This window comes from Ylistrum balloti, unplaced genomic scaffold, assembly GCF_031769215.1.
Source record: "Ylistrum balloti isolate Yb309-2 unplaced genomic scaffold, AGI_CSIRO_Ybal_v1 Utg369876, whole genome shotgun sequence".
NCBI classification, from domain to species: Eukaryota; Metazoa; Mollusca; class Bivalvia; order Pectinida; family Pectinidae; genus Ylistrum; species Ylistrum balloti.
Genome location: NW_026782016.1, coordinates 484,957 through 497,287, shown reverse-complemented (window position 1 = coordinate 497,287; position 12,331 = coordinate 484,957). Strand labels below are relative to the sequence as shown.

Genomic DNA, 12,331 nt, shown 5'->3' with positions numbered 1-12,331 from the left:
GTAAAGATCTGGTGTTTTTTTATGGAATTCACTTAAAATGTAGATAAGAATATTCTTACTACAGTCGCTTGTCTTTAGGTTCAAATAATCTTTCGTGTCATTCAAGGTTTGGTGTTACCAATACAAAACCATGGGCTGTTTTTCATCCATGTCAAAATAGCTTGTTGCATATGAATTTGAATTGTTTGCTTTTAAAAGAAATATACTTTTGTCTTCTTATCGTATTCAAAATTTTACAACAAAGTTTTAATTTGTAGTCTTAAACTATAAGTGTGTAATTTACACTTAGATTCTGATTAACGCCGCAATGTCATTCAGTGAATTTGTCGGTTATGCATGATGTTGAGTAAAGTGTAACGATTACACAAACACTTCAGAACTATAAATTTATTAATCAGAAAAAAATGTATTTAAATGAGGTTTGAAGAAATCTTCATTACTAAATAATGACTGTTAATTAGTAATTAACTAAATAGAAGAATAAACATTATACCAGTGCTTTACACGTATAAAATCATACTGGATATAGCTTGCTTTTTCTTGTTATATCAATATTGGAGTTGAGTAGTGATGTCATAAAGTTAATAAACGACATCTTGAATCGAACCGACAATCGCACTCCGTGTACACAGGCCGATGCTGCTGCAATATGTCGATTGTCTTACGTTTCTATAGTTCTTATTGTGTATTCACTCTATCGACCCTTGACATAACTAACATGAACAATGTAACATAACAGCTGTGTAATATCTATTGTAAAATTATTTTTGTTTATAAATCCGTCATTACAAAAAAAAAATCAAATGTGTTTCGTAAAATCGTCTGGTTAAAACAAATTCTAGCAATTCATATTCAAATTCTCTCTAAATTCAAACTCAAGTGCAATAAAAAACCAATGACATATATGTAGAAGAAATATTTAAACGGAGACCCCTTAAATCGTAATAGAATGATAAGACCAGGGTTTCCTGAATGTAAAGTTTCTGCAGCTTCATCGACAATACCCATCATATTAACCTTGGTCGCTCCAAAGTGATATCCCGTTCCCAAGTAGGAACAATGTAAACAGAAATGAAGGAAAATCACAAATGATGCTGTCTAGAATTGGAATGATAGTCTTGCTCGTCATACAGTTCGTTGGGAAACAGTTCATGTTAGTTACATTGCAGAAAAAGTTCGCGGTAAGAGGCTGATGTACAAGCGTCTGTTGTGTCCTTGATTTCTTATTCCAGTCTGGTGGTTACGTCAGATGGACATGGTCAAAGGATGACTCGCTATTAAAGCACGAGTCCACCTATCTATCTTAATGTGAAATCGCCCGACTGCAATGTCTTTGTAGCCTGTTTTGATATGTTCGTCGATACAATCAGCATCGCATGTCAGATAAGAGTTTGATCCTAAGCATGGCATAAGTCTTGCCATCGCAATTAACAATAACATAGACATGGAATATCAACTATATCGTGTTCGTATTGTTCACGGCATACGTTCTTATGGAAGACTTTTTAATGTCGGGATTTTCAGGATTGGTCAAAAGCTTTTTGGAGACATTTAATATTTACATACCGTTCAATCCATTCGCGAGTATCATATTACGAGTGAAATCCTGATTTGATAGTACTAAGATTGGCAGCAATAAAACGCTCTTGATAAGGATATTACATAATACATAGGTAGGGTCTCCTTCGTTCTTTTTGAATGCAGGATATGTACTAATGTCTGTAAATAGTTTATAGGATACCTTATCTGCAGGTATAATGACATATTTATCATTCAAATTGCAAATGTATTTATGAGATAAAATAAAGGAATACAGACCTTTTGTTTGTTTTCAAGTTATATTTCAGACTGTTTATTTTTATAGGAATGATTAGCCGAATTGGAGTTAATCCGCTCTGAAAGTGAATCCGATCCATTGTGTTCTCTTTTCAGCCTCTTTCTGTCATAGCTTTTCACAGAATCCACAAGTACCTTAAACTCAATATTCCATTTCATGGTAATGTTTTACGATATCTAGATCCTAGGAACTATGCGTCCAGGCCCCACTTGTATAAAAGATCTCAACTTGAGATTTCCTCAAGTCGAGATTTTCCTCAGCTGATATCTCCTCAAAAACGGCATGTATAAAATTTTCTCAAGGAAGAGGAGGAAGGCATCGGCTAGGATGTCCTGAAATTCCTTGAGGAATTTTCATACAACATATTTTCAAGGTTCAAGTTGAAATGTTTTATACAAGTGGGGCCAGATGATATATAGTTATAAGAGGAAGAAATGGTTCCAAGTCATCTACATTCATCTCTTGCAGCATTTGCTTGTGATTGAAAAGTTAAGAATGAAGGGTTCTTATGTAACTAGGTATGACGGGTATTTCTTATTCGAAGTTGGGTGGTACGACAAACCTTTGGACAGGTAGCAAATCTACAAAAAAGAACACCCCATGTAATCCTACTAAAAAAACTTATTTTGAATTAAATATATATATATCATATATACATCTCTTTTGCCAACATTTGCCATGGTTATAACTGAAACAGTTAAGAACATGTATTGAATAGGGAGTACCATTACCCTTCGTTATGAGTGTACTATAATGTACTTCTAATACCAGTCTCAGTTATCTACTGCTTCAACGACACATCTGCCTTTCCGTTGCGCCCAGTTGTGTGATGCACATCCGTTTCGCACTAAATCAACCATTTCCTTCCGATGGCATTTTCTTTGACCAACTGATGATCATCTCACCGAACATCTTAACGCGTACGTTAAATTCCCGAAAGATTGAATGTCTTTCTGTCACGAAACTGTTAGTGAAACTGCCTTGAGTAAACGTTTACATTGTTAAAAGCAATCAGGAAAACTTTGTTTTATTTTCATTTAAGTCATATGTGTAATATTACAGTAACATTACAAAACTTATTTTGAATTAAATATATATATATACAGGTCAATATATAATGTTGTTCTTTCTGGACATAAATTTGCACTTTACCATAGGTAATATGGGTTACTTTAACACCATGGTTATAACTTGCATCCGATTACATAAATATTGAAAACCATGTATTGAATACTGTATTAGGTCAGCTATAAACACATTGTATTTTAAATTACTAGGCCTTCGTTATGATTGGTTGATAACAAATGGGGATATTTTACAACGAAATACGATATATCATTACATCTACATCAACAACTAATCAAGTAATGTTAACATCCGAGATTTGATATTAGTAAAACCAAATAAATACGATGAAATATTTAGTAAAAATCAAATGCCTATTTGTTTACAGAGCTCTGAAATATCAGATAATGTCGATATTGATTAAACTCGATTGAAATGCGCAGGCTATGTCCATTTTTCTGTGGTGAATCGATCATCGGAAATTGAGCTTATGTATTGAGAAAGTCAAACTTGGACTTGAACGATTGGCCGGATTGGTTGTCTTTTGCTTCTACAGAACATTCTGTGCCTCCAAAAGTGAGGCTGACGTCAATTTTTTGGGAAATATTCAGGTCAGTTTCGCGTGTCAGAATAACTTCCCCTAGTAAATTGCAGCCTTCCTCCGTAACAAATATCGGATCTGCCGCAGTTGATCTGTAAACACGAACGCGATTGGTTGAGCAGCCTCTTCCTGCACTACAAGACATCGTCTGTTTGTGGTCCACATCTACAGATTCACCACACTCGACAAACTTGTAAAACATGTCTGTGCAAATAACACCATTTTGTGTGGCTTTCCTTTTCTCTATGGGATGATGTCCTTCGATAAATGGTTTGCTGATTGCTATACCGTACGTAAATTTCGCAACCCGGGCACTGATTGTTTCAGGGTTGTGACCAAATATCACTGCTCCTTTTAAGACAGCCAATCCACATTCGGGTGGAACAATAACCTTCATTCGAGGAAATTTCCTTTTAATGGTTTCCTGCACGATCGGGGATTCAGAAAATCCACCAACGAGAAGAAAGGTAGATGTTCCCCTAACCTCAGGCCTTGCGAGTATGCATCGGATATGATCTTCAAGATGGACTAATGGATCCCGAAACATGCCCTGTATCAGGTTAGGTCTGATTCTGATCTTGTCAGCGGTGGAGGTGACGTCTTCGCTGTAAGTAGAATCGGCAAGAGCCTCAGGGATTTTCTTATTTTTCATCTTTTCGAACAAGTCTGTAAGAGCAAGAGGAAGCTTGAAGTTCACGCTGCTTTCCATTTTTTCTTTGACACTCCTCTTTTTTACCTCAAACTCACGAAGAAGATCTATGTAGTCTCCCGCGTGTTTGACACGAAATGTGTCCATGACGTCATCTCCTAAAATCGCGCATAGTAGTCGAATGAAGGAGGCGTCGACTTTCGTCCCACCCCAGGCGCCCCCGGAAGCTTTGTGAAGCTCGCGTAACTTGCCATTATCTGTCACCTGATGTACATTGATGTCTGCTGTTCCTCCTAAACAGAATATGATATCATTATCGCGTTATTATTCGTGATCAAGAGAAATGCGATCATATTGCTTCAACTGATCTTTATTTTTGCACAATGAACGTGCATTTTTTGCAGTATGATCCATTTTCAATCTTTCCGTTTTGAACATTACAATCTACATCGATATTTCCTGTCCAAAAGAACAGTGTATGAAAACAACAGATTCAAGTACAATAGTTTGGTTACTTTGTTACATGTCACGTATAAACAACACATTTTCTCTGATCAAACGACCCCAGTAAAATGATAAACATTTATCTAGTTCTGAAAATTCTTAATCAGCATTAAACTGGCACAGATGATTTTGATATATGAAGAAAGCCGTGAAATTTGGAAATAAAGATCTAACATAATACCATGGATTATTATCATGTAACCTTACGTGATATTAGTAATGGTAAAGGTAGCAGAGTGCTTATTTCGTCTGCGTCAATCATTTTTACTTGCGTCAAAAGTCGAAGGATATTTTCTTGTAAAAAAATTATAATAAAGCAATCCTATCAGTCGGGAAAGACATATTTGTAACTGATAATTTATTCTTATCTGCCATTCATTAATCATATACTACAATGGTGACTACACTCTTTGTTTGAAATGGGACAATGTGCCGGCAACTCACCTCCAAGGTCAATGACCATGTATTTTGATCCAGACTTGAATATATCGGAGCCTTTAGCGTCTGGTAGATAACGACAACACACTGATGCTGCTTCTGGCTCCAGAGCTATCAGCAATTGGTCGTTCATGATTTCTGCCTGGTAGAGACAAGAAGATGTAATTTATCGTAGAGCGCTGAAACTGATACCTTGAACTAGCCACTCTTCATTCATGTCAATGATATTTCAGCATCATACATATATTCAAACTTAATACCGTTTTATGTGAAAGTTAAATTAACATCTGACATAATCAAGTACCATCTAATATCTCAAGTACTCAAGGTTTCCAAGTAACCTGCATACGACGGTTCAAAATGTACATGTTCCGTTGTTGTTTACCTTGTTCTCATTTGAGAACGTGACATTACTTGGATTGGCCAAAGTTTACATGGCGGGTGTCGTCGATGAAGTAGAAGACACTTACTCGTCCAGAGGACTTGGTCTTATTCTCCTTGTACTTTTTTCAGACATTTCCGTATTTATCTTTCTTTTGTTTTTATTTTGCCCTAGTTTTATGGAATTTGGGTTTGAATTATGATTATGTTGCCATGTTGGTCATTTCATGATGTTTTATGTACCTGAGTTTATATTTAATCATCTTATATTAAAAAGTGTGAAATCAATACAATAATGGGGCTAGATTTCCCGCGAATTTTGATTTTCCCAAGTCGCATGCTAGATTTAAACATTTTGATAACCCGTTGTATAGCGTAGCATTGGCCAGCTCCAGAAAGGTGAAACAGCCATATGATACGGTATCTAAATTAAAACTTGAATCGAAGGGTACACATCTCTTGTCTTCTCTTCTACAATTTTCTAGAAATTAGTAAGGATGTCCAGTACAAAATAGTCACGTAATTTGTTTTGCTTTGATTATTTGTTATACAAGGGCAATAACTCCATCATTCTGGACAGCAATGCAAGCTACACATGTGTTTGATAACTGTATGTATAATTACAACTATTCACATGATTCATTTATTCGCTTACACTAGTTCATCAAATAAATACAGTTCAATAAAATTTTATGTATATTATGTAAATGGTTTAGTCGATAAAATGATTAATTACTAATTTTCTAAACCAAACGTAACAGTAAGCAAATGTTTTTGAGTGTTAGGTAGAGGTTGTGTCATTTCTGTTTTAGTGAACAATATCATACACTTTCAAAGAATCTTTGGTTTGCCTGGAACAAATGGTTGTAGCACATTTCTTACATTAACCATACATCATGTTCTTTATGTACCTTTTGGGCAGCTTCCCTCATGAATTGTTTTGCGGCATCTGACCAGATGGCGGGTACTGTAAGAACCCACCGTATCTCCCACTCCTCAACACTTATCCCGCGGGTATTTATCAGGTCTTCAGCATGTGTTTTCAGAAATCGAATGCCGGCTGCAAACACCGTTTTGGCTTTCATGGTTTTCCCAGTTTCATCCTCTATAACGGTGTCTCTGTTCAGATCCTGCGCTCAATTTATAATCAAATCAAGTTTAATCAAAATTTAAAGTCAGACTTGATAAAGTCGTACGAGTATTGCTTTACAACATGGTGTTCTATACTTATCCAAATATTATCACGATAACATCGATTAAGAATGTTTGAAAGAAAGAATTTCAATATTATGGACAGCTTATATATTCGTCTAATTAGTCAAGACTGGAAAACTAAAATTATAATGCGTGATGATTCCTTTAACCATGTTTACTTCAACATCCAAACCTAACAACAGTGTTATTTTGAAGAAAATTGGAAGTTATTTTTACCTGTATGTTTTGAACTCACCGGATGTTTGTGCAACGACATCTTGAATTGCTTGAAAAAGTGGTAATCGCGGTGAACGTTATCTAGGGCGAGATTCGAGTACTTATCCTCAGCCTCGTAACCAAAATTAAGAAATTTTTGGTCTTTGTCAAACAGAATACTGGTAGGACACTTCATCGACATCAGGCCTGCTGTACCAGCTATCCAATTCGTGTTGGACGAAATTTTCATCGGATCCTTAAATAATATAGAAATCGTAAATTCTAATGCAATGCGGAAACCCTTCAATAGTTATATTCAAATTGCCGGTATCATTTCGTAACATCACTGTGCCTCCTTCATCAAGCTATTCAAGCTATGTTTCTTTGTATGCTTGTTTGCATGAGCAGGTATCTGCAATCAACATCATCTCAATGATTTGTAAAGCTACATTGTCTGTTATCCAAAGCGACGTACAAAGCATATGTCATATTACTGTCTGCAGATTAAAAAGGTATCTTCATTTCTATGAATACTATCCATATTAACACCGCGTTAATGGGAATTCGTAATGCAAAATGTAAATATACACATGTAATCAGGTAAACTGTACATTTCATGATTCGGCACATTTATTTTTTCTTGAAAAAAAAAACAAACAAACTCGTGCTCACTTCAAGGTATCGAAAATTTGATGTAAACCTGTATCTCGAACATCCTGTCTTAAGTTCCTTTAGATTCCGGTTGATATACAGACCTTATCGTAAGTCTTTATTTCTAATAGAAATATCAAGTATTAAGTATATAGACGATAGATCTAACTTCGAAGTAAATACTTCGTCTACAATATATTGAACCCTGTTCACTGACAACCCTTTCAATGAGAAATGAAGTGGCATTTACTTATGAAATAGTTACATATCCAGAATAAAAAGACACATTGATAATTTAATTTTGCTTGTGGTGTATCGCTTTAGCTGCTAAATATCTCACCTTTTCATTGTCGTAGGTCGAGGAGAACGCGTACCCTGAATATGTGGTACCGAAGTCAATAGCCACAACGACCTCAAAGCTGGACGTCATCTTACCCTGTCAAACTACTGAAGCTTCGATACAGAATGCAAACAAATCTGGATCATTTTAATATAATAGCAATTAGCAAACAAATAAATGTTATAAGTAATATAATGTGTCATTGCAGCCTTCTTCGAGCCATTCAGAAATGGGTTTTCGTTGTGAGAGATGATATGCCTAAACAAGACAAAAGACAATTAAATCACTGGTCAATTTTTCATTTGCCATATTGTTTTCAGAAATCTTTGGCCATTTACATAAGTTATTATTTGTCTATGATCTAATTTTTTCGGTACGTTTTTCCGTAAATGGATCATCTCGTTTTCTTTTTAATATCTAAGTAATTTTAAAGAATAATCTATTCATAAGAAACTGTTGATATGATAATGAACTAGTAACTATTTGTACCCCTTTTATATAAAATGACTGTTTGATATTAAATTACTTCAGCAGATGTTTCCATCATTTGATGACAGAATAGCGAAAGTACAAAATAGGCGGAACAACGGTATATTAGGTATACGTGTATAGACACGTTTAATCGACATATAGTACACTTTAAATGCGCTTGTCCTACTTTCGGTTTGCATATAGATATCACGCACTTCTTCATCCCATTAGTCAGTGGGATGTACATTTTGACTGCATCGTTAATATATCTAGGATTGTTACTGCACATGGCAACACCTTTCGGTAATCAAAAATTCTATCAGCCTTCACCTGTGTATTAGAGTCGAATTAGTAAATCTACTTTCGTTTTAGGTAATCATAAACCGCCCGACAGTTTTTTTTTTTTTATGTAGAGATGTTTTAAAGCCATAATACCTAAATTATTGTTATTTTTCATAATGAAAACCAGAACATTTCATATTATTTCTGAATGGTTTCAAACAAATATGATGCATGTAAATAAACACGATACAGTCAACCAACGAAGACAGTAAACAAATCCGGATGTCGGATGCGAATGTCTAAGCTTACGTAAGAAGACTTTGATGAACTTGTGATGTATGCCCTACCAAAAGATCATTACTTTGTAAGGATAACACTGAGTTTAGCTGTCTGTACCTACCGGCGTCACTCGATCGTGAGTGCTGAAGCTACGGTTTACACAACAGCTGCCACACCTTCACCTATGCGAGGCCCGTGTTGACAATTCCAAGAAATACAGGTCACGAGGGTACGGAAACCGGGTAGTGTCAAATACGCAATGATAAAGACGACGTATGTTTGTGTATTTGTTGCTATTAAACATTCGGTGTAACGGATTGTGAATTTAGCATCGATCATCGATATGCACGTATCTAGCTATTTTTACTGATTTTTTTTTATCAATAATTAGGTCAATGACCTTGACATGTAAGATAAAGGCCTTTTTGTGAGGAACACCTTTGAGATCTTGCATGGTAAGCGGTATTTGTAAACAGATATCGATACAATATTTGATAGAATTGTACCGAAAAATGTCCTGCATTGCTCAGCTTAATAAAAAACTGAAAATGAAATTTAGAAAAAAATCTTATTGACCAAATTGTCTTCTAACTAATTATCATATGACTAAAAATATATAAAGCTAAGTTTGTTTGAATGATCATGGTAGCTGTTTTTCACTTAACATTAACACCGCACGTTTTTATTCAAAATGCAGATGCTAATAGCCCAATTGAGAGAAAGGAAGACTTCTATATTCACCAATTTAGATGAAGATAATGGAACACATATGAGAGATTCTGCTCATTCGGGATTAAAGATATATCCTGTATCTTGTTTAGATCGAGATATAAAGCAGTCTACGTGGATATTATCTATCACATGAAAATACAGACTACATAGAAGGCTTGCTGGTATCAAGGATAAACAGTGATTATCGTCTAGGTAAACATCGCATCGAAAAAACTGAATAAAGATTTCATAATGCGGCATATGGTGAACGGTCACGTATTTGTTGTCTAGGAAGTTGCTTTGGTGAGAAGAAAATAAAATATGCCGAGTGTTGGATGTGGGAGCCTCAGTAATATTTCTAGTCAGGGACTATGAAATTATGTAAATAGAATATTGGATGGCATCAAACAATTTAAGAACAAATATTGATGGAACGTGCGATGTTTCTCATGGCAATTTACTAAAACGAAACTCTTACGTCAATTTGCTTCAATATAAACTCTGTTGAAATGCATACAGGCCATAAGTTTGTCAAAACACGTTGAAAGCCCGACTAACTCTATAGAACTGAACATGTCAGAAACTTTGTGTTCACCAATTCTTGTGCCTCCACAAATGCTGAAGAAAAAACACCAAGCAAGGCGGAGAATATTAAATACTAACGTTGCAAAATCGCTGCGGAAGTGACTAAATTTTGAAGAAAGCGCGAGGATTAGCTTTGAAGATGGCCTGATGTCCTAATCATTGATGGAACCCCATACAAAAAGTGAAGACGTTACCAAATAGTACCACCGTAAAAACCGCCAACGAATCATCAAACAGTTCCAAGAATGAAGTAAGGTTGGACGTCATTAAACCCTGAAGTTTACTGTCAGCACCAGGAACAAGAACTCATGTCAGTTAGATGGAGACAGTGGCTGTTATGTTGTCGCAAGTCGTTTTAATGGAACGCTGTTTATACACTTAACAATTTACGAGAAAAGAAAGGGCAACACCATGTACAAAAAAGGGTATAACACTTGACTTAAAGAAATGGCTGAAACTTCACTCTTGGCATCATGATGCTGTTGATGATGTCGTCGAGGTGTACAATGTTGACGCTAGGGATGTCGATATGATGATACAAACAGGCAGGGTCATTTCCTGGTCCATAAAAATTGTATCAGATCGTTAAAAATTCGAAGGGGAGTTTAAGACAGGTCTGGCTCGTATCAGATAATTGTAGCCGGGACAAGATGCCTATACTTTAAAAAGACACGTGCGAAGGAGAACGTGGACTGGACAGTCACTGGGACGATGACTTAATGGACGTAAGGATATTTTCACGTTTCCTGTTTACGACGCCATTGAAGCGAAAGACGGCAGAAGAAATTATTAAAGGCTTAAAGACCGTATCTGTCAAGGGGAGAAAACCAAATCTAGTTCGGTTTGACAAAGAGTTTCGGACCGTCCTCGTTCAGGAATATTTAAGATCTATTAATGTGCACGTCATTTTCACAAACGTGTCTACAACAGCTTACCATACTGAGAGAAGTATCAATACTCTGAAGAACGGAATGTTTAGAATGCTTATATTCAGTAATTCTTACCAATACATTGATCAGTTAGAAAACATAACCAGGAGCATCAACAACGCACCATCAATACCGCTCGGTGGTATTTCCCCCGTAGAAGTAAACAAAAACAACGAAGACGAAGTCAGACAGCTGATTTAGTTTATCCAAGCCATCACAAGAAAACCTAAACCAAATAAAAACAAAACAAAAAACAACAACAACAAAGGAGCTCCAAATGAAAATCAAAAGAGAAGAAATCGTGTGGAAAGTTCCCGTTTTCTGGCAACATTTGCCCAAAAAGTTCAATTCCTGGATAAAAATTTCTGATGTACAAACGACATCAATGATCAGACAATTAAAATGCACTTTTTTGTGTGTACTGTAATGTATGTGTAGCAAGGTAAAATTATCAAATTTATTTCATCTAAACATAATCGGTTGATCATAAAAACGCGTCCGTGTATTATGTCCCATGTTGTGATTTTACGTTTACATGTGTGTGTTTGTGATCGTAAGGTATGTGTGTAACGTTGGTGTCCTAGGGTGTGGTTGTTATTGGGTCAGGTATGTAAGATTGTCTAGATGGTTTGATTGGTTGGATCTATTGGTAAGTTTCGCGCGTCTTCGGCGGTTTTTGTCTAAATATCTACATTCATTTGAATAGTTTGAACTGTTTCTCGTAGTGTGAAAATGCTCTAATCAAATATGAGTTTTAAGGAACTGAAACAAAGTATTTTTCAGAAATCGTCATAAGAATATCGATTGATTTTAAAGATTTATCAACTGCTCTGTGCCATACACAGGTATCATTCTAGATGTATTTGAGTTTCCTTTGTGAAGGTATTTCTTTTAATAAAAGGGTTTTGATACATGTTATTTAAAATAAATGATTAATTATTTTAAGTAATATCAATTTGAAACATGTAATTGCATCGTTAAATACGATAAGTAATAATGTGACATTTTGTGGTAGAGTTTTATATGGATTTCTGTAGGAGTTGTCTCCCTTACACTGGAAGTTTGAATAAATGTTTATGTATGTATTTTAGATCCAACCTGTAGCATGTTTTTCTATTTGTTTTATGATTGTGTCATGTGATTCTAATGTGACTTAATTTAGATGACAAAGAAAGAAAATCAGCTGTCGTTATTATAA

General features: G+C 35.5%; 1 protein-coding gene across 1 annotated transcript; it reads right to left on the bottom strand.

The window, feature by feature from the left end:
• Window positions 1–3,390: 3,390 nt before the first annotated feature.
• LOC132546177 (heat shock 70 kDa protein 12B-like) lies at window positions 3,391–7,966 on the bottom strand. The gene is made up of 5 exons (XM_060209886.1): window positions 7,877–7,966; window positions 6,926–7,141; window positions 6,387–6,605; window positions 5,101–5,236; window positions 3,391–4,445 (listed from the first exon to the last, which is right to left on the bottom strand). The coding sequence occupies exons 1-5, from the start codon at window positions 7,964–7,966 to the stop codon at window positions 3,391–3,393; spliced, it is 1,716 nt and encodes a 571-aa protein (XP_060065869.1).
• Between the last annotated feature and the right edge of the window lie 4,365 nt (window positions 7,967–12,331).